The 21699-nt window shown below is 30.1% G+C and overlaps 1 protein-coding gene across 2 annotated transcripts in view; it reads right to left on the minus strand.

The window, feature by feature from the left end:
* Positions 1-1572: 1572 nt before the first annotated feature.
* The window catches only part of MAPk-Ak2 (MAP kinase-activated protein kinase 2), an 85676-nt gene continuing 65549 nt past the window's right edge, over positions 1573-21699 (minus strand). Inside the window, exons 9-10 of one of the 2 annotated variants that reach the window (XM_085822125.1) lie at positions 17585-17665; positions 1573-12765 (exon numbers count right to left, since the gene is read on the minus strand). In XM_085822125.1, coding sequence (XP_085678251.1) covers positions 12649-12765; positions 17585-17665 — 198 coding nt within the window. In that variant the 3' untranslated portion in view covers positions 1573-12648. Of the gene's footprint in view, positions 12766-17584; positions 17666-18020; positions 18569-21699 lie in introns of those variants that run through there. The other variant, XM_085822126.1, reaches the window with a different exon arrangement.

Genomic DNA, 21699 nt, shown 5'->3' on the forward strand with positions numbered 1-21699 from the left:
AATAATTAGAATATATATTAGCTTGTTATGAAGGAATTTTGTGTGATAAAATAAGATTATTAAATTGTCAGATGACTTTTTTTTTTTCCTTAATTTTATAAAGCCATCACCTAATTAACTCCACTTTATATAACACATTTATTTTAATACTATTTTCTGATATGTATAAGAACTTTTTTATTTAATACTTTTCTTCTAAATGAGTGTTTTTTAAGCTCTTGATCCCCTTTAACTGAAATTTATATGAAATGTTATACGTTTTTACCACCTACTGCACAACTATGGGGTATTATTTTAAATCTGAGAATCCAATAAAAAATTATACCCTTTTTTCTATATACTTTGCTGCCAATTTGTTTTTATGTTAGTTTACTCTTAATTTAACACATTGGTGCCGGCTGACCTGACCCACTAGTGGGCCATACTTATCTGTTCCATAGGGCATCAAGACCCAGCCCTACAGAACTATCAAGCATCACTGGTGGGTCACGCTTGATTGTTCCATGGGCTGGCTCACCGAAGGGTCACACTTGTATATAAAATAAATACGTAGTAAAAAATTTTATTTTAATCATTCAACATTATAGTCAAACATTCAATACAAAACAAATAACTTAAAATGTAACTTATAAATCAAATATAATTATTAATTTTTTCTATGCAATTTTTTTAAGCATGCTAAACAAAGTGCTGGCTTGCCCTTATACTATTGCAATATGTTGTTACATTCTTTGGTCTATTCGTAGTGTACTGAGTACCTTTTAGGCTTGCTAATCTTTTATAGCATTCTTTACATCACTTTCTCGTCTTCCTCGCAGATTCTTCGTACGAATTTTTAAAAAATTTTACGTTTTTGTTATTATTACTTCACGGGGGGGGGGGGGATTCACAAATCGGACGGACCACCACACAAAAAGAATAATGAATATCCGTGCCGTCGTCAACGTGTTAAATAAAAGATTTACTTTATTGAAAGTATGATGAAAATTTAAATAATCATAGAAAATCAATTACAATGTAAGATCAAGAGACCCCAACTTGTCAGCAAACTGTGGTAGTGACTGCTACTAAGTGTGAATTTACACAGAAACGTAAAAAGGGTTTAATAAAGCCCTTTTTATTCAACTTTTAAAATAACAGATGCGTCCACTTTATGCTCACAAACTACGCTGATCCGGCAGTTTAACTGAAACAGAACGTAGAACTGAAAAATAATGACTAGATGAATAACTAGCAAGATCACTATCCACGAGGCTCTGAAATCTTAAACTAACCCAACTGCGTTCTAAATTACCGCTGCGATTCAGCGAACTTGCTGATTAAGCAGTTGAGAGATCTAGCAAACTGCCGAGCTAGGCACACAGGCCGACATGCGCTGTTCTAAAAGTTCTACCGAGCAATATTCACGTTCGCAATTCAAGTAGCACACCTACAATCTTGTTTCCCTTCTATTTAAACTCAACTTACTTCTGCTAAATTTGAATATACTGCGTGCTACTACAATTTACATACTCTAGCATTGGCAATTCTAGGGGAAAGTAAAGGTAACTTAAAATAAATATAAACCCTACAACAAGATAAAGAAATTTTATTCTTCATATGTATTTATACATAGGTATGATACAATGAAATATTTCTAAACTGCAAAAGCAGCTTTAAAAATAAAAAATTCTCTTGGAAAATCATTTTTACCAGAGTATTACATAATTTTTTGCAACAAGACAAAATATTTCCAAAAATTCAAGCATTTAATTACTGCTTATATTAAAAAATATATATCAGTAAAATTCAACAGATGAAGCTCATTTTAAAAGCAAGATAACAATGTTTTCTAAATTTACAATAAGCTTCTTACACTGCATTAATTCGTAACAACAGGTTAATTAGTTGAAGTACAGATTACAACAAATATACATAGCAAAAGGACATAAGTTTTAATTAATGAATATTCATGAATGTAAATAGGCCTTATAAGTAGGCTTTCACATTTCAACAGGTACTAAAGATTGCACATAAATACTAAATTCAGGCAGTTTTCCAACATGCACGTGGAAAATATTTATAAATGTAGGAAAACTGATATTGCTCAAAAGTTGACACATCAATTCAAATATTCAGAAGTAACAACACAAATGGAAGCAAAAATTTTCTGCCCTCTAGCCATGATAAAATCAGAAAAAGCACATTCACATTTTCATGTCTATGCAATATCTATGTATATAATTCACAAACAACTATCTAATTACAACCTCTAGAGATATATAGGTAAAAATTAAATTTCAAAATATCTTTAAAATTGGCAGTATATGTAGTAGTCCTACGATTACCTTTTATTTATTTATAATTACAACCACTTGATATCACTAAAATCTTCAGAGGCTCTATATCTATTGCCATTGTGCATGGAAAATTTATTGCTCTTAAATAAAAAAATAGCCCTTTTTCTCAGATGAAAAAAGCCTTTTTCCACTTAAAAAAATAAATAATAGTTTCTATTATGTTTAATGCTTATTCTAAAAATTATACACTGTAAAAGGAAGAGGGCCACAAGGTTTTTATTTCTATGGCAAAAACATTTTTTGGAGAATTTCGTTCTTGAGCCATTTGATATACACGACTTTCAGGTGCAATGTATTAAAAAAAAAACTGCATATTTAAATATCCAGTAACCATTAAACAATGGTACTGCTTTAGGTACACCATACAAAATTCGAAGGCAGATATGCTTAAAGAGAAAAAGGCAATGCTGTATTCATAACAAAGGCAATCTAATATAGTTTAAAGGTTAAGGCACTAAGTATCAATGAAAGGAGTTGCATTTTTGAGTGATTTTTTTCCTTAAAAGTTTGCGTAGGATCCATAATATATTGATAAAATCAAACTAAAGTCCTTAATAGCAGATTGACACTTCCTCATTAGTTGTGTTATCCTATGAAACACATCTTATGTCAGAATTCATGAAGATAAAAGACCAATGAAATGTCCTTTATTACACATGCTTCGATAAAGAACACAGATTTAGAAACAAGAAAACATAATTTAAAATTATCTTAAACATATATCCTTGCCAGTATTGTTTTAGGATAACAGAGTTTGTCTTCAAGCAATGAAATGAATCTGTTAAGTCATTCAAAAAGTATCAATGAAATCAAGTGGAAAATACCTACTCTGACATACTTGATTAAAAATCAAATTACCTATTGATAGATATAAAACCTACTTAAGTTAGGTTTCCTTCAAGATACCAAGAAATACAAATTTTAAACATATATTGCTAAAGAAGATGCCTGTCGAAATTATTTAGATCATTTTCAAATAGTACTGAAGTACTTTCAAATAGTAATTCAGCCTGGGAGCTTTTCGGTATCTTGAATACCTTAATTATGGTGATGATATACTATATATTATTAAGTTTAAGGCTTCATGTAAATTATTCTATATTTTGTAATTAATTTTAGAGGACTATTAATGCAATATTTTTTTATTTATTTATAAAAGTTTTACACAGACTTGCAAACAAATTATTTTAGCTTCTAATACTGTAAGAAAAACATTTTGCTTCTAAAATAGATTCACTTTCATGCTTCATTTAGCATAATGTGAAGTGATTAATAAAATGAATAGCTGTTTTTCATTACACTGAATATAATTGAAATTAATATTTAAGCACTTATAGGAGATCATACCTGATACAAGGGAATAAATTAAGTAAATTTATAAACAGAAAATTGACTCGCTGCTTGTTCAAACTTAATACAAACCCTAATTAAATCAGGTTTTTTCTTCAAATATATTAATCTAATTTGGTAATTTGCCAGTAACAGAAAAAATCTTGACTACAGTTTTGCACTTTTCTGGATATTTTTTCCTTTAAAATTTTAGACTGTTAACACATTCACAACTATATATGAGAATACTCTTATTTAGCATATGGTTCTACTTGCCAGCTACAAAAGAACTTCATTAGACAATCACGGAATACAACAAATGCATGCAACATTTAGGTGTCTGGCATACAGGAAGAGACTAAATGTATTATAAACATACTTCTCAAATTACTGTTCAGAGGCTCGTGTGTGAGACTAACAGAAAATCATGCATCACATGTGCAGAAGTTTTGTGTGAATGCATAGAATGCCATTTACCCATTCAATGGGTAAATGTTGTTTAGTTCAGAGTTATTTCGTAACTGGTATGGCTAGCAGAAATATTATTTCATACAAAAATTACGAGTATACATCGTCAAACTAATTTTTGCTAAAAGTAATCTGTTGTAACTATATTTAAATAATACAACAGAAAATAATTTAAAAGCATAAAAAGACAAATATGTTCTTGGGGCATAAGAACAAATATACCCCATCAGCTTTGGCAGCGAATGTAATAAAAAGGTATTTAAATATATTAAAACTGCACAATTTTCTTCCTAGATTCTAACACTTTTTTTAATTCTTCCAAAACACAGATATGTACAAACATAGGCAAGTTGCAAATTACTTGTTTGCACTGTTTAAGATTGGAATGCAATTTTATAAGGAACTCAAGAAAATATAACACGTTAATATTATCTAAAAATGTGAATATATTGAGGATATAACAGTCTAATAAAATGTTACATGATGAAAATGTAAGACTCAATAACATTTAAAAGATATGATAGAGCATATAATTTTCAGCAGATTTTTTTAAAAACATACATTAACACCCATATTTGCAGATCTAAACAGAATTACACATATATACCATAACTCAATTTTAAAATACTGGCATAAGAAATGCTGCATTTATGTAAAGGCACAATTACATTTTATAATAAACGTAATTCCTAGATAACTTATTTGTTAATAAAATATACAGTACAAAGTCCGAAATCCGGACTTTTTGACTTCGGCAATTCCGGATTTGAGATTTTTCAGGATATTAGATGATCAATTTAAATCTGGTAAGATGGCATGCAAAAAATATACAATTAAAAATATGAAATCGTAATTTATGAAATAAAGAGCAATTATGATCTAAAGGTTATCAAAATTTACAAAAAAAAACTTAATACTTATTTGCTTACTTTATTAAACATTTCTTTGAATGTAAGTTGTTTCGTTTTTTGTGCTAATACTTTTGCTTTAATTCTATAAACACACATAACTTATTATTCAGTTAGAAAGTTCCACCGTTAAAGTCCTGTAATTGCTGTGATGAAAATACCGACTAACTTGCCAATCGAAATTTTTTTGTTTTCAATAACCTCTCTGTCACTTTCTTCACTATCAGTAGCGGTAATTTCTGGATCTAGAACCATACTACAGATTTTGCCGTCCGTTATATTGATTGATGATTGGGGCATTGTCATCGTAATGAAAAACTTCTGTTATATCATCTCCATTTATTATTGCTTCTACACATTTCTTTACAAAATCCATTAACTGGAAAATTTCAGCTTTAGTTTGGGATATCCGAAAACCTTCAAATTCGCGGCTAATACAGTCAAAAGTCTTTAATCCGGACTCGTCGGGATTTCGGCGATTCTGGATTATCGATTTTTCCGGATTATAGATCATCAGTTTAAATCTGGTAAGATGGCATGCAGAAATTATAAAATTAAAAATAGGAAACTGTAATTTATAAAATAATGAGCAATTATGATCTAAAGGGTATCAAAATTTACCAAAAAAGAAGCCTAATATTTATTTGTTTACTTTATTAAACATTTCTTTCAACGCGCGGATGCGTAAAGCATACCTTACGCATAGCCGAAATTAGAAAATTTCAACCAGAAAACTATTTGATTTGTATTCGTGGTATTTATAATGACGAGGAATTTGATTTAAATAATATCAAAGACGGAGTACATCGAAATTAAATACTACATTTAGTAAGGAATTATAAGCCGAATAAAATAAAAACATCTGCTCTGAAGATAACAATAGTGTTGACAAATCAACTTCCAGTTCATTGCGCGCCGCGACGTCTTGTTATTCAATTACCGTATTTGACGGCATATAAGACGCACTTTTTTTCCTAAATTTGGTCTCAAAAAAGTTACCTGCGTCTTATACGTGAAGGACACAGTCTTATACGTGAAGGTAACTGCATTCAATAATTGTTTATTTGGCTTTTACGAAACGTGAGAACTAAAAGAAACCACGCTATTGAAACGTTTTTTCCTTGTGTGTGGCCGTCTAAATAAGGGTGCATCTTATATGCCAACACGTCTTATATGCCGTCAACTACAGTACTAATATTAAAAAAGTCTATACATCACTGCGTAAGTTATTACTGAATTTGTCATGTATTGATAAACATGTGGCGATGAAAGCAAAATATAATAAATAATGACTTGCCAGTTAAGCATCTGGGATGGTTTGAGATGTAGACCAAGCAGACACTCAGCTATGGAGCCAAATTATTAATCTCACAAATTTATGCTTACATGATTGTTTTCCATAGCGAGGTATTTTATTTAGCGCCTAAGTAAAATTAAGAATCGGAATATTTAAATGAAAATCTCCACACGTTTTATTATGGAAGGAAAAATCAAATGTGCATGCGTAAAGCATTTAAAAAAAAAAAAAAATTGTTGGTAGCTTTGAAGTCTGGATTTTAGATCATTCCGGATAATGGGCGTCCGGATTTCAGACTTTGTACAGTATAAGGCAATGCATACTTACAACAAGAATTACTTGATATAGTCTCATTAATTATAAATTATGTCATGATTAGTATTTTAAGAAATTACAGTTTTTAAAATTTTAAATATATTGCATTTGGATGTAAAATTTTACACAGCATCTAAATTTATTTTTAAATTTATACTTTACTGCAAAAAAAGATTATAGGAACCATCATTTTTCAGACCTATGGCAATTTATAAATCAGACTGAAATAAAGAAATGTATGTTTTAAAAAAATAAAAAATACAAATAAATATTGAATTCTTTAAATAAAAGTACAACCATAAACCACGTTCACATGTAACTTCAACAGTTACACTTAAATTTTTGCTTTTTCTCCACTCAAAACAATACTTTCAATAATTTTAACCTATAAATATTTACTTTTCTCATTACCTATTGAGACATAAAACCTGCTTAAGTTTCCTCATTACAAATTACTTATGGATAAAATAAAACCTGCCTAACACGTTGAGCACCACATCAGCCATCTGCAGCTGACACTAGACTTTCCGTTTAGGCCGCGTCGACCGCTGCTGGCTGACAGCGTGTAACATGATATATAACTATAAAAGTTACACTGTTTTATGGAATTACAGAAAATTTATTTAAAATTTACTTAATTTTGATTCATTACAGGACTAATGGATTTCATTGAAACACGGTAAACATAAAAACATAACGTCTTGAATGAATGCCTTTAGGAATCACGTTCTAAATGTAAACTATCTTCTACTGCAATAAGAATCACTGGCCCTACAATACCAGCACTTTTAAGCGTGCACGTGGCCTGAACGGGATTGCCTAAAAAATATGCGTGGCGCTCAACGTGTTAAGTTAGGATATCCTTAAGATATCAAGAAATACAAATTTTAAGCATATATTGCTACAGAAGATGCCAATCAAAATTATTTAGACAAACTTAATTTTAAAACTTCCCCAAAAATTTATTACATTGATTATCCGATTTACACCATTTGCACCAGCAATAAAACAAACTTTTGTGAAGACTGTGATCATGGAATTCTAAGAATCATGAGACGAATCTGTAAAAAATTCATCCTGACAAACAAAATAAAGATTTGTTGTTTTTCTCGACCCTCTGTCTCAGGGTTACTAGCAACCTCATCAAAAAAAATGTAACGATGGTTTGATAGCCTCTTATAATGTATCAAAATTAATTTTTAAATCAGGGAAAGCTCATACCGTGTGCAAAGAGTTGATACAAAAAAGAGAAGTCGACTCCAAATTGTGAAAAGCAGGGACTTGCACTTTCATCTCTATAAAAATATTGAACCAAACATTCAGAAACTGGCTCTGAACCATTAAGCACACCCATCTCACTGATCATACTTGATTGTTTCATTGATATTACTCTTTTAGTGTTTTTTTCTTCCTTTTTTAATTATATAATTAAGAATAAAGAATTTTTAAACATAAAACATCACTTAAGCAATTTTTTCTGGCATTAGTCCTTTCACTTTTAACAGAAGGAATGAAATTTCCTTCCAGGCAAAACTATCACGTTAAATCATAAAATTTGGTGCGTAAGTCTAATGAAAAAAATTACTTAGAATTTTTGCCTTTTAGGCGAAACCCTTTTTTTTCCATACCTAAATTGCAGGATTTTCACAAAGGGGGGGGGCATTGAACTTTTTTTGCTCTTTAGGGCATGGCAGCTTTGAGAAGGTTGAGAATTACTGATTTAGATCATACTGAAATAATATTGAAAGAATAATTCAGGCTTACTTTTTTGGTATCTTGAATATCCTAATTATAGTGATGATATACTACATATTATTAAGCTTAAAGCTTCATGTATTGTAATTAATTTTAGAGGCTATTAATGCAATACTTTTATTTATTTATTAAGTTTTATGCACATCTGCAAGTAAATTATTTAATAAATTATGCATTAATAATTAAATCGAATTTTTATCTGCATTTTCAATTCAATTTATTTTAAATTGTATTTCTTTAAAAACTCTCTTCCCTATTTTCCCTTTCTTTTGTATCTGTATTGATTTTTTTAGAGAAATGAGGTCAGCTGACTTGAGGAGCTAAAACCATTGGAAGAGATAGAAGGCACAGTGCAGTAAAACTATTGGCAGGCAATTTAGGGGGGGGGAGGATTTTCAGAGCCATGCAAATTTTGAGATTGGTAGAACTGAAATAGGGGCAGAGGTTAACTTAACATAGAAATCAAGCAGAAATTCTAGATCAGAATATTAAGTTTAACAAAAAAATCTTTGAAGTATTTAAACTAAATATTCTTAAGAATTTGACAAGTGAGAATTGAAAGCTGAGGCAACTAGTAATTAATAAAATTAATTAATTATTTAACATAAGGATTCTGCAGTGGGTGGTATTCACATTGTTCGCTAATTTCAGAGAGCATCTCAAAGTACATATAAAGTTTATCTATGCTATCTGTGTGAGATTTCAATTTAGGTATATGTTTCTTAAAAGTTTTTATCATTTTGGTGATATTACCCTGGCCAAATATGCTATGTATTTCCTTCATGCACTTTAAAAATTTAAGCGTATCAGAGCTGTTGGTGCTCAAGGTATTTGAATTATCTAGGTTATGATATCTATCATTACTTTCAAATTTAAATGCATTATTAGGAAATTCAGCAACTGGGGCGTTTTTCAGATTTCTGTCCTCTCTAACTGCACTATTAGGCTTGTTTCCAGTAGTAAGTGCCTGTGCAAAACTGAGTCCAGGTTTTAACTGTTATTTCCTACTATGAGGTTGCTTATATTTAGGAAACTTATATGCAACCACAATATGATGAATGGTGATTTCCAAGCCAGTTCACCCACTTGAGTTCCTCAGTTCTACCTTTAATTGGGCAGTCAACACTTCTTTGTTTTTCCACACATTTAAAACATCGAGGTTCAAAAAAGCAATTCTCTGACAAATTATGCCATTTTTGGCAGTTATGGCACTAACGAACCTGGTTTTTTTGAAACATGACCTTCAAACATTACAGTGTTTAAAATTTCATGCCATAGCTAAGAATTACTTTGCATCCTTTTATTTTCTTTGTTTGCCTATCTATCACAGATTCCTCAGATGGAGTAGCTTGTTTCAGTTTGTAATCCTTGTGTTTATTAGTTAAATGAATACACAGTCTACAACAATTACATAATTAATACTGAAAAAATGAATAAACAAAAAAAAGTAAAAAAAAAAACTACACACACAGTTTCAAATTGGAGAGTGGTGAAGGTTGTCCAAGTATTTGCAGAGCTGTTACAATTATCATCAAAACTGTGAAACAAGAAAACTATCTGAGCGTAGTCCTATAACTTTGAATTACTTAAGAAGCAAGATGACTGAAAAAATAGGTATAGTAAAAATTTGGGTTCTCCTCCCTCTCAATTTTTTAAAATATTTGTTTTACAGCAACTACATTTTAGGATATTCTAACTTGAATCCTGCCCCTTTAAAAAAATTATGGAGTTTTTACATGCTAATTGGTTACACAATTTTGTTGTTCTAAATTTTTTTTTCATTATTACTCATAGAAAAGTCATACATTTATTAAAAACTCACTATTCTGAAACAACAAAATTATTTTTATTATTGGTCTTAATGGAAGTCAAATAGCTTCCATGAAAACTGACAAGGAAACTTCTCACCCGTGAAGTCCAAATGTTGCTAACAATCAGCTAAGCTATTGTGTATCCCCAACTATTTTAAATATATTTGTATTAAATATATGTATTTTTAATACTTAATGCAGAATCTCAGTCTGTTCATTTTAACTCAGTCTGTTCATTTAGTGTTATTGCCCTCTTCTTTATTACCAACAATCAGCAGAAAATATCTTCCAAAACTAATGCTTCCTACTCTATGATGTTATTTGTTGCATGCTTTTGAATTATAATTTGAAATTTTTGCAGTCTTATTCACTGCAAATTTCATAGTTGATACCCAAGAATCTGTGCAAATTTTCGTTCTTCTACTAAATATTTCAGTGAAATAATGAACTAGAAAAATATTCTTTTGACCTTCTGACTCACGCAAAAAAGTGTCAGACAACAAAAAGGCAAATTTTGATGAAATAAATACAATACAGGACGGAGGTAAAATATTATTAATTAGTAAAAGGTGGTGAGTACACAATAAGAGTTGTGTTAAATTTTGTTATATGCTATGTTACAGGCTGCGGTGGTTAATACAGAAACTATTTTAAATTTTTTTCTTAACCTTTATTAAAAACATTAAGACTAACAATACTAAGCACTACTACATTAACTGACAGTTCTTAGATCCCAAACCCTTGAAGATGGAGACAAGTGCACCCCCTTTTTCTTGAGAGTTTCATGAGTGTAATCTAAGTTGAAGTTTGACAGTAGATTGTTCCTTCTATTAAACATCAAAAATATTCTTAAAACCTGTTTATGAAAAACATACCAAGATGGCCATAAACATAGAAAGCAGAAGTAATTAATGTATATGAAAAAAATATCATTCGTGTATCTTTTATAACAGGCACTGTTTTCATTAGTTCCATTAAAATATATTCTTGCAAAGACAAGACAGTATAAAAACAGCTTGCAAAAAAATATGTTTTTGCAAAGATGTGTAGCACAAAAGAACTTTTTGTAACTCTAGATCAAATCTTCAATCCAAGCCTCACCCCCCAAAAAAAAGAGAGAGAAGAAAATGTACACATAGAATTTCATTGAATTGAGAACATTATTAATTCAAAGCTTTAAACAAAAATGAGTAAGGTACAATACTCAGAAACCTTCAAAAAGCAGTTCAAGCAATAAAATTCAAATCAACTGACGTTTTAAAATAAGGTAAAAATCAGAAGTATGTAACTAAAATATTTTTCCGCATACAGATTACATTTTAAATCTTTTTTACTCTGCTTTCAAGTCACTCCACTTACACCACATTTAATCAATCCCAACCATGACATATTAAAGAGTTTGACCACACAGTTTTTAAATCAATCAAAACCTACTCTGAAATAATTTTAAGAATTACTTTAACCAAAAATAAAATAATCCATATACATTCATTTTAGTTAAAAATGCATTATATCAAATATTTGAAAATACAATTTTCTGTTATTTGCACATAACTGTTATTTAAATAAAAATATCTGATAATTAAAAAAAATATCAGTGGATCAAATAAAATGTCTTAACAATTTCCTTAAATATTTCAGGCACTTTTCCATCATGAACCTGCCATACCTTTTGACCTATGTTTATGTGTGTGTCAAACACACCACGGTACTTTTCCATTATGGATACACACCATGCATGGCAGCTACATGACAAAAAAGTACCTACATTTTTACAGATGTTAACATATGCATGGATATGTGTATAAAGCATATGCATACATGCATGAAGTCTATGATATAAATAACAAAATGGCACTAGATTTCTTAGTATCTAAACGTACTTTTAAGATAAATTAGCTCACTTTCAATAAATATCATTATGCAAAAGATAAAAACAAGTGCTATAAGTTATTAAAAAAATTCTAAAATTTTTTATTATTAATAATTTTGAAAATATAATTTCCATGAAAACATTTATCATAAATTAAGAATATATACAAATAAATAAATTAATATAAAATTGAACATATTATAAAGAATAAATGCTTTGTTAAAAATATTGCTAATTCTTAAAATCCCATAAAAAGAAATTTATAATTTTTGCAATAATTTTTTATATAGTATGTCTGATTAAATTGGACACTCAAAAAGAAAACATGAAAATTTATATGCTCTATCTATAACAGTAATAGAATTGTTAGAAAAAATACATTAGCTAATCAACATACACGCAAAAAAAAAAAAAAAAAAAAAAAGTGCAAAATTTGAAGCAGCAAATACAGACTGCTTAAGCAGATACACTCTACAATACCAAGCACAGATGCATTATAAGAATTCTATAATGAAATTCAGTTAAGTGTATGGCACAAATTTAAGTCAGTTCTTTATTTTGGATGCTGTCGCCTTTTGCTAAGTAGAGAATTATTTGTTTTATCTAGGTTCTTAAGGTGAACAGTGTCATAATCCACCCTCATGGTAGCTAGAGATCTTGTCATTTCCTCCTAAAATTCAAGATATATATACATACATATATATTAGATATAAGCATATATATATATGTGTATGCACTGAAATCTTCTTAAGATGGCTACATATAGTTTCAAACAATTTTGATCTTCATTAGCAATATTACTTTAGAGAACACTGGTGATGCTCAGTTTCATTTATTATGCTCTCAGAAACACTGGCCACTTTCAAAGGTGGTCGCCATGAAAGGTTTCACTGTTTAATTTTAAACAGAGTCTAACATATTTAATTTATAAAATTTTTCTCAAGTTCACTATTTTGTCCAAACTATACATGTAATAATAAAAAATAAAATAGCAATTTCTGAAAGAAAAGTTCTTACTATGACTCATCATGTTCTAAAATATTTTTCAATAGCTTGATTATGCAAACTCTTTTAACTCATTATTTCAATCTCTGTTATTAAAAATGCAGAATCTGTATGTATGCTCCTCACACTGTAGAAAATAGTGGCTTCTACAGCCTCCAAATTTTAAACACATATAGTCATCCACCCGAACATAGGCACCTCGAAAAAAATTTTGAATTCCTCCTGACCCCAAATTTAATGAACTTTTGATTAAAATTTCAGCTTTGTGGTGCCACTTTGCAAAGCTATTTATGTTTCAAATTTAATCACAAAACATGATGATATAAAAGAAGGATGATAATAAATTTGTCTGTTTGAATTTAATCACATGGTGGAAAAAGAGCAGCACCTAGAGCCACCAAATTGCAGAAATTTTGAAGACACGCAGTCCCCCATCCGAACATGTACAACCTTCAGAACTTGCATTTTGATTTTTTTAAATTATTATTTATTTACTTATTTCAAATTTTGTGCAAATCTGAGGAACTTTTGGCTAAAAACTCATGACATAAAAGCTTTGTGTTAACATTCGGCAAACTCCAAGATATTTATTTATGTTCCAAATTTGATAAAAAAAACTCAGCAATTTAAAAGAAGCATGTTGCCACTTGACTAAATGCAACATATTTGTCTTTCATATTTAATCAACAAACTGAGGGATTTTTTTTACAAAAATTGTTGCCATTGCCCAAATTAAATTATTTTGATACTGCATGCAGGCAGCAATGTGTGTTGCCAATCAACGAAATGTAAGGTATTTTTCTTTCATATTTATTATCTTATTGATCAACAAACTAAACAATTATATTTAAGATTCGACAAAATTCCTGGCTATCTTTAATTCTCATTCACTGTTCTATGCCTTTCAATCAAGCAATCAACTAAGTCAAGTCTAAAATCCGAATGGGAGTATTTTCCTCCATGTTTTTGATACAAAACATAAGTATTTCACAGTGATATATCAAAAAGATAAAGAATATATTTTTGTAATATTTCCCTCTGTTCAAATACTTTATCTCAAATGCTTTTATCTACATATTGATTAGCTTCAGAAACTATCATTTCAAGGACGTTATTATAAAAAACATATCGAGAAACAGTAGAGTTCCATCACTTACATCAACATCCAAATGAATACAGTCAAAAGTCTTTAATCCGGACTCGTCGGGACTTCAGCGATTCCGGATTATAGATCATCAGTTTAAATCTGGTACAATAGCTTGCAGAAATTATAAAATAAAAAATATGAAACCATAATTTATGAAATAAAGAGCAATTATGATCTAAAGGGTATCAAAATTTACAAAAAGAAAAAAAAAGCTTTATATTTATTTGTTTACTTTATTAAACCTTTCTTTCAACGCGCGCATGCGTAAAGCATACATTACACATAGTGGAAATTAGAAAATTGCAACCAGAAAACTATTTGATATGTACTCCTGATATTTATAATGGTGAGGAATCTGATTTAAATCATATCAAAGACGGAGTACATCGAGATGAAATACTACATTTAGTAAGGAATTATAAGCCAAATAAAATAAACACATCTATCCAGAAGATAAGGATAGTGCTGACAGATCAACTTCCAGTTCATTGTGCGCCGCATCGCTCCCGCAGAGCAGCATGAAATTGATAAACATATTTCGGAATGATTAGAGATTCAAAGGATATGCCTTTATCCATTTTTTGCAGCAATTCAACTTTTTGTTTGAAGGACATTGGAACATGCTTTCGCTTTGTAGATCCTTTGGTAGCTCCAGAATCGGAAATTCACTTTGATATAATCAAAAGTTCAAGCTTACTTTTATAAAATTGCTCTAACAGTCTGCAAAAAATAATAAGCTGGATCCAATTAGAAGATTAAGGAACAATGCAATCTGCAACATTAACTGAAATAGATAATTTAAGTTTAGCTTATACTGTCCACTATAAATGAAACGCGCATGCGTAAACGTATTATGCGCATGCATAGGCGCATAAGCACATGCGTAAAGGTATTATGCACATGCGTTAACGCATTATGCGTTGACGCATACGTAGAAAGTTTGTAGCTTTGAGGTCCAGATTATAGATCATTCCGGATTATGGGCATCTGGATTAAAGACTTTTGACTGTAGTGGGATTCAATGTGAAAGGAAATCACTTTAATAATGGAGGAGGATCACTAATATTCATTTCTCACAACATCCAAATAAATAGGGGGATTCAATGTGAAAGGAAATCACTCTGATGGTGGAGGAGGATCACTAGTATCCCTTTCTCAAAAGATCCGAACCTGAGTTAGATCATCTGAACTTTTTGTATTGTTTCATATTAAACATCTGTTTTAAAAACAAATAATGAAATATGATTTTACTAACCTGAAATGAAGCTTTTAAATCCAAAGACTAAAACCTCATCCTAGGGATACACATTTATTCACATATTTATTAGTTCCAGAAACTATCATTTCACGGAGGTTATCATAGAAAACAATATCGAGAAACTAGAGTTTCATCGCTTACATCATTAACCAAATGAATAGGAGGATCCGTAAAAGAAAATCATGGCGATGGTGAAGGAGGATTACTTGTATCCATTTCTCAAAAGTTCCAAACCTGAGTTAGATCATCTCAACTTTTCGTTACACCATCACTATAAATTCTGATAACAAAATTTGACAACTCCCAGAATCATATAGAGAAATTTTTGATTTGCTATCTGATTCAATATCAGAATTGAATTCTGTTATAAGCCACTCACCGTCACCCATTCCTTCTTTTATTTTATACATAAAATTGGAAAGAAATGCTATTCGCAAAGTGTAATACATGAAAACACGTGCAAACAAACTTGCTCAATTTCCCCGCCTAAATGAAAACATGTCCTTGAACAGGTTTTACAATCCAGTCTCTCCTGGACTACTTACTACTAGAGACATTTGTTAGAAACGCTTCCAAAAAAAAAAAAAAAAAGAAAGAAAGAAAGAGGGAGAGAGAGTGAAAAAGCCAGGCAAAATCACCGGAGACATTTATTAGAAACACTGCAAAAAAAGGAGGGAAAGCCAGGCAAATCAGGATTGGTGTACGAAAATGCTCGAGTGGTGCATGGGCAAATCCAGGAAGCCTGTGGCATCCAAACGGTGCATAGGCAAAACTGTTAAGTGGTTAATTAGATTCATTAAGACATTATATATACTTTTCTTTTTTATAATTATGTTTTATGAAGTTGGTTGTGCAAGAAGGAAGCATTTAAAAAAATTAACTTATTGATAAAATTGCTGGTTTTAATCATAAACAAATAACAAAATATGCTAACCTGAAATGAAGCTTTTAAATCCAAAGATGAAACCTCATACAAGAGATGCTAAATAATAATTTTAATTTATACAAATTCAAATTTTAAGACAGCAATAAATACCAAGACAAACAAAAGCTTTTATCAAACAAAATTTTAAAAGCCACTCAAATAAGTGCCTTTAATCTGGTATCTTTTGAAACCAAATATAAGGCCACACAGTGTATATCATTTTAATATTGTATCTTAATTTGCATTCATTTAATCTGCATCTCATTTCAGTATTTTAATACAGCTTATAGAATGGTAATTTCCAAAGGCAATTACCCAGGTAAAAACGCTTGGGAAACACTTCTTCTCAAAGAGTTAAGCATTAAACAGTATGGTAAATCAACAGCAAAACTTCATAATGTGACTTCTAAATACACATTCATTGTATTAGAATCATCTGAATAAATATTTAAATGACTACTAAAACAATAAAAAAATTCTTGCTTGTAACTTTTTACTTATGTTAAGTTTTATTGATGCTTTGCCTGCATGTAATATGAAAACAAACCATTCTGAAAAAGACAGAATGAATTCTTACATATATGTTGTTTATTACTACCATTACTACTTTTACTATTATAATTACCAATGTTTATTATTACAATTCTAATTAACTTTTGGTGCTTTTAAATTCTGTACTTTTAAACCTAGCATAACAGAAGAACATTCTTTTACTCAATGCCATCACCCCCTTCAAATTTAAAGCTGTACTGAAGGCACTAGCTAGGCAGTCTTTACCAAAATTTGCAGGGGTGACAACCAGACTGCTTTCATAGTTACTGCACAATAACCGATACACACTGCCGAAATTTTCTTGGTACCTCCACCAATACCATATATTGAACAATATCAAGGAAATTTTTATACATAAGAATTTTAATTAGAATTGCATATAGTTATGATGATAAAATTAATTTTACATATATAGAGAAAATGGAAAAATTTATACAAAGATCTTTCAAAATCACTCTTTAAAATGAGGATTTTAAATATTGGATATTGAAATAATATTTTAGGTTATATGCAACTTAGTTTAAAAACAGTATGCTACAGATTGTTTCTTTTTAGAACTCAAATATTTAATAATAATGAAAAGTATAGAAAAATATATTTACTTGGACATCTGGCCAAGCATATTCTTCTTCTCGAAGTACCCTAATTGAATGAAGAGGTGTCTGTGGCACTTCTGCAAAACGCTGCAAATTTTTCATAATGTGATTTATTTTTTAATACACACGAACACACACACACAAAAAAAAAAAAAAAAATAAATCACGCAGAGTTAGAGAGAGAGAAAAAATATTTTACATCAAATTGGGGTTATATTATTTTGTAAGTAAAAAAAAATTATATTGTAACTTATTTGCTCAATATTTCACATAGTGAAACTGCATGAATTAAATTTTAAAGGTTACATCAATTAAATTTACTAAATTTAAAAAAAATATCTGTGTTCATTGATCACACTGGCACAAAGAGTAGCTGGGAAATCCAGAAAAAATCCAAGGGAAACACAAAGTCATGTTTTTATTGTGTTTGTTTATTTCATTTATCATTTATATTTACAAAATTTTTAGCCTAAAAATAAACTAAATACTAACTTGCAATCAAATTCAAAGTGAAAACTAAAAAACCTGCAATATGATAAATAGCTCTATTTGGACAACTTTGAAGTAAAACAACAAAATAAATATTTCAAAACTTTCAAGTCAAGAACTTGGAGAAAGCATGATCTTTGAGAAACAAGGTCATCCAGCTATCTCATGATGTTGCCATGACAAATGTGAAGAAACCTATGCCATTCGTAAAGAGCAAGTGAAGCTAGATGGTCTTGTTTCTTGGGGGATCTAGGAGAAAGTTATCCACTAGTCTTCTTAGATGACATGATGACAAATATGTTTATTTCAGTCATGGCATATTTTATCTTTTTGCGTAACTTGCCCTCATACCAGTTATAAAATTGTCTTAAAAATTCAAATTTTAATATCTTATTTCTAAATAATGTAAGATTCTTCTGTCATGGTATGCTATTTTGCATGTACATAAAATTATGGCAGGCATAATGTCCCCTGAATTTCCCTATGGACCTCTGGATTCACCTATGCACAAAAAGGAAAAGTTCTTATACAGTCTAAAAATGTTAAACACATCAAATTTTCAGAGTATTAAAAAACGCTAAAAGGTACAATTTAGTACAAATATATATAACACAGGCAATTATCTCAAATATAAAATACTCACCCTCACCCTCACCCTACTTTTAATAATAAAAGTTAATTTATGTTTCAAGGAAATCTAAGGATACCAGAAAATTCACTCTGATTGAAAAAAATGGACTATCTTCATGGCATTATGCAAGATTCCAGTATGACATCCAGTCATATTATTCTGACTGCCATGCTGGAAGAATATCATGCCATGCATTTTCAAACTGGATATGCATTTCAGTGAGAATTATTGACAACCGATGCATGTAAAAGAGACAAGCAATCTGATTGCAAACATGTTTTACTACACACAGCCAAACAGCATATTGGCCAAAACAATTGTTGCAACATTACCTACAGAAAATTTTAAATGACAATGCTTTATTTAATTATGGCAAACCATATTACCAATGGTTAAATAATGTTTGGGGGAAGGATACTACAGAAAGTGACATTGTACTGACATTACATATGAGGAAAATATTAAAACCCCATGCAACCAAACTGTTTGTGTTGGGAAGAGAAACTAGGAAGAACTCTGCCAGCTGTTTGCAACTTTAAACATTCAGCCACACTTGGGTTAAGTGATAACTACATACACATACTATTAACAAAGCAGATTTTGTATCTGACTCAGAAATGGAATAGGTAATGACTAACAAATGTCTAACCTCCACAGTTTCAATCAGTGTCACATACAAAAATATAACGGTAAAAAAATAAAAAAAAAAAAAAAAAAAAAGGCTGAATGTTCCCTTACAACATGAAGTAAAGCATGTATAGCAGAAATACTTTAGGCAAAAAAATATCATCATCACAACCAAATGCATACCAAAGCTGTAAAAAAAACTCCAAAAGTGATGTTTTTAATTAGTTGAATGCCACATATTTGTATTTTTTTTCTTCCAACAAAACTGTTTCTTGTACCACTTCATACATAACAATGAGAAGGAGTGAGCAGCAGCCAATAACATCCATATTTGTAATTCTAGCCACTTTCCTTTCAAAGCAATATGTGTCATGAAATTTTCATATTTAAATATATATTTTACACCAATCACAAATGCTTTACATAAAAATTTTTTGTATGCTTGCCAAGCAACAATACAATATATCAGATATAAGATACAATATACTATCAGGCTGTATAATATTGTCAATGCTTAGAATAGTACTTATTTACTCAAAATCAAAAACAATACCTGAATGAGTTGGTAATTAAAAATTTTAAAATGTCACATACTTTTTATTTCAAATGCAAAAGATGTGTGGCTTTAGACAGAGATAAAGAATATAAAATGTAAGCAAAAATAAGATAAACATAAAATACAAAATATTAAAAACAAGAACAAATGGGAAAATTCAAAGTTTAGCAGGTGATCTTATGCCTCCTATTAAAAAACTTCAGAATGTGAATGAAAATGCTGCACATAAACTTCAGTAATAAAATGCTTCCATCTTTTTTCAGACAAAATCGATAATTCCTTAATTAAGCACATCTGATGGTAACAACAAAAGATATGTCATTAAGACAACCAAAAGTGAAATATTAGATATGATACATAATTTTGACTACATGTTCTTTAATGGAAATAGTAATAGCTAAACAAGGGGAGAAGAAAAATACAGATATACCTTGAAGTAATATGCATGCAATGGGAAAAAAAAACAAAGTAAAAATTAAGTAAATAAGTACAAAGCTTAAAAATAAGTACAAAGGTAGGTTATAACAACATGTGATATACCATTAAGATAGCCAAAAAAAGTGAAATGTTAGACATGTTATGCAATTGTGATAGCATTTTCTGTAGTGTAAATAGTAGTATTTAAACAAGGGGGAAAAATAAAAAACATAGATAGATTTTGAAGCAATGTGTATGCAGAAAAAAAAAAAAGAGTTACAGCTTGAACACAATTTACTTTTCTGAATGTCAACAACAAGACCGTTGTCAAGAAACGCTGTAGAACACTCCAAACAAATACAGTCAAAAGTCGTTAATCTGGACTCGTCGGGACTTCGGCAATTCCGGATTATCGATTTTTCCGGATTACAGATCATCAGTTTAAATCTGGTAAGATGGCATGCAGAAATTATGAAATTAAAAATATGAAACCGTAATTTATGAAATAAAGAACAATTATGAACTAAAGGGTATCAAAATTTACAAAAAAAAAAAGAGCTTAATACTTATTTGTTTATTTTATTAAACATTTCTTTCAATGTAAGTTGTTTAAGTTGCTTCGTTTTATGTGATAATACTTTCTCTTTAATTCTATAAACAGACATAATTTCTTCTTCAGTTACAAAGTTCCGCTGTTCAAGTCCTATAATTGCTGTGTCGAGAATACCGACTAATTTGTCAATCGAAATTTTTTCGTTTTCAATAACCTCTGTGTCACTTTCTTCACTATTGGAAGCGAATTATAATGACGGGGAATTTGATTTAAATCATATCAAAGACGGAGTACATCGAGATGAAATACTATATTTAGTAAGGAATTATAAGCCAAATAAAATAAAAACATCTGCCCTGAAGATAAGGATAGTGCTGACAGATCAACTTCCAATCCGCGGCGTGAAATTGATAAACAGATTTCGGATTTCAAAACATACTTTCGCTTTATAGATACAAATTACATATTAGTAAATATATATCGGAAATTCTATTTGACATAATCGAAAGTTCAAGCTTACTTTTATGAAATTGCTCTAACAGTCTGCAAAAAATAATAAGCCGGATCCAATTTGAAGATTAAGGAACAACGCAATCTGCAACATTAACTGAATTAGATAATTTTAGCTTAGCTTATACCGTCCGTTATACATTAAACGTGCATGCGTAAACGTATTATGAGCATGCGCACACGAATATTCGCAGCCATAAAGGTCTTACGCGCATGCGTCAACGCGATGCATGCGCAGAAAGTTTGTAGCTTTGAGGTCCGGATTATGGGTGTCCGAATTAACGACTTTTGACTGTACTTCATGTTAGTAAATGGCGATTATTATAACAGCCAAAGTG

This window comes from Stegodyphus dumicola, chromosome 8 (genome assembly GCF_044657685.1).
Source record: "Stegodyphus dumicola isolate Sdum_Otavi_A_Nest chromosome 8, ASM4465768v1".
In the NCBI taxonomy this organism is placed as follows: Eukaryota; Metazoa; Arthropoda; class Arachnida; order Araneae; family Eresidae; genus Stegodyphus; species Stegodyphus dumicola.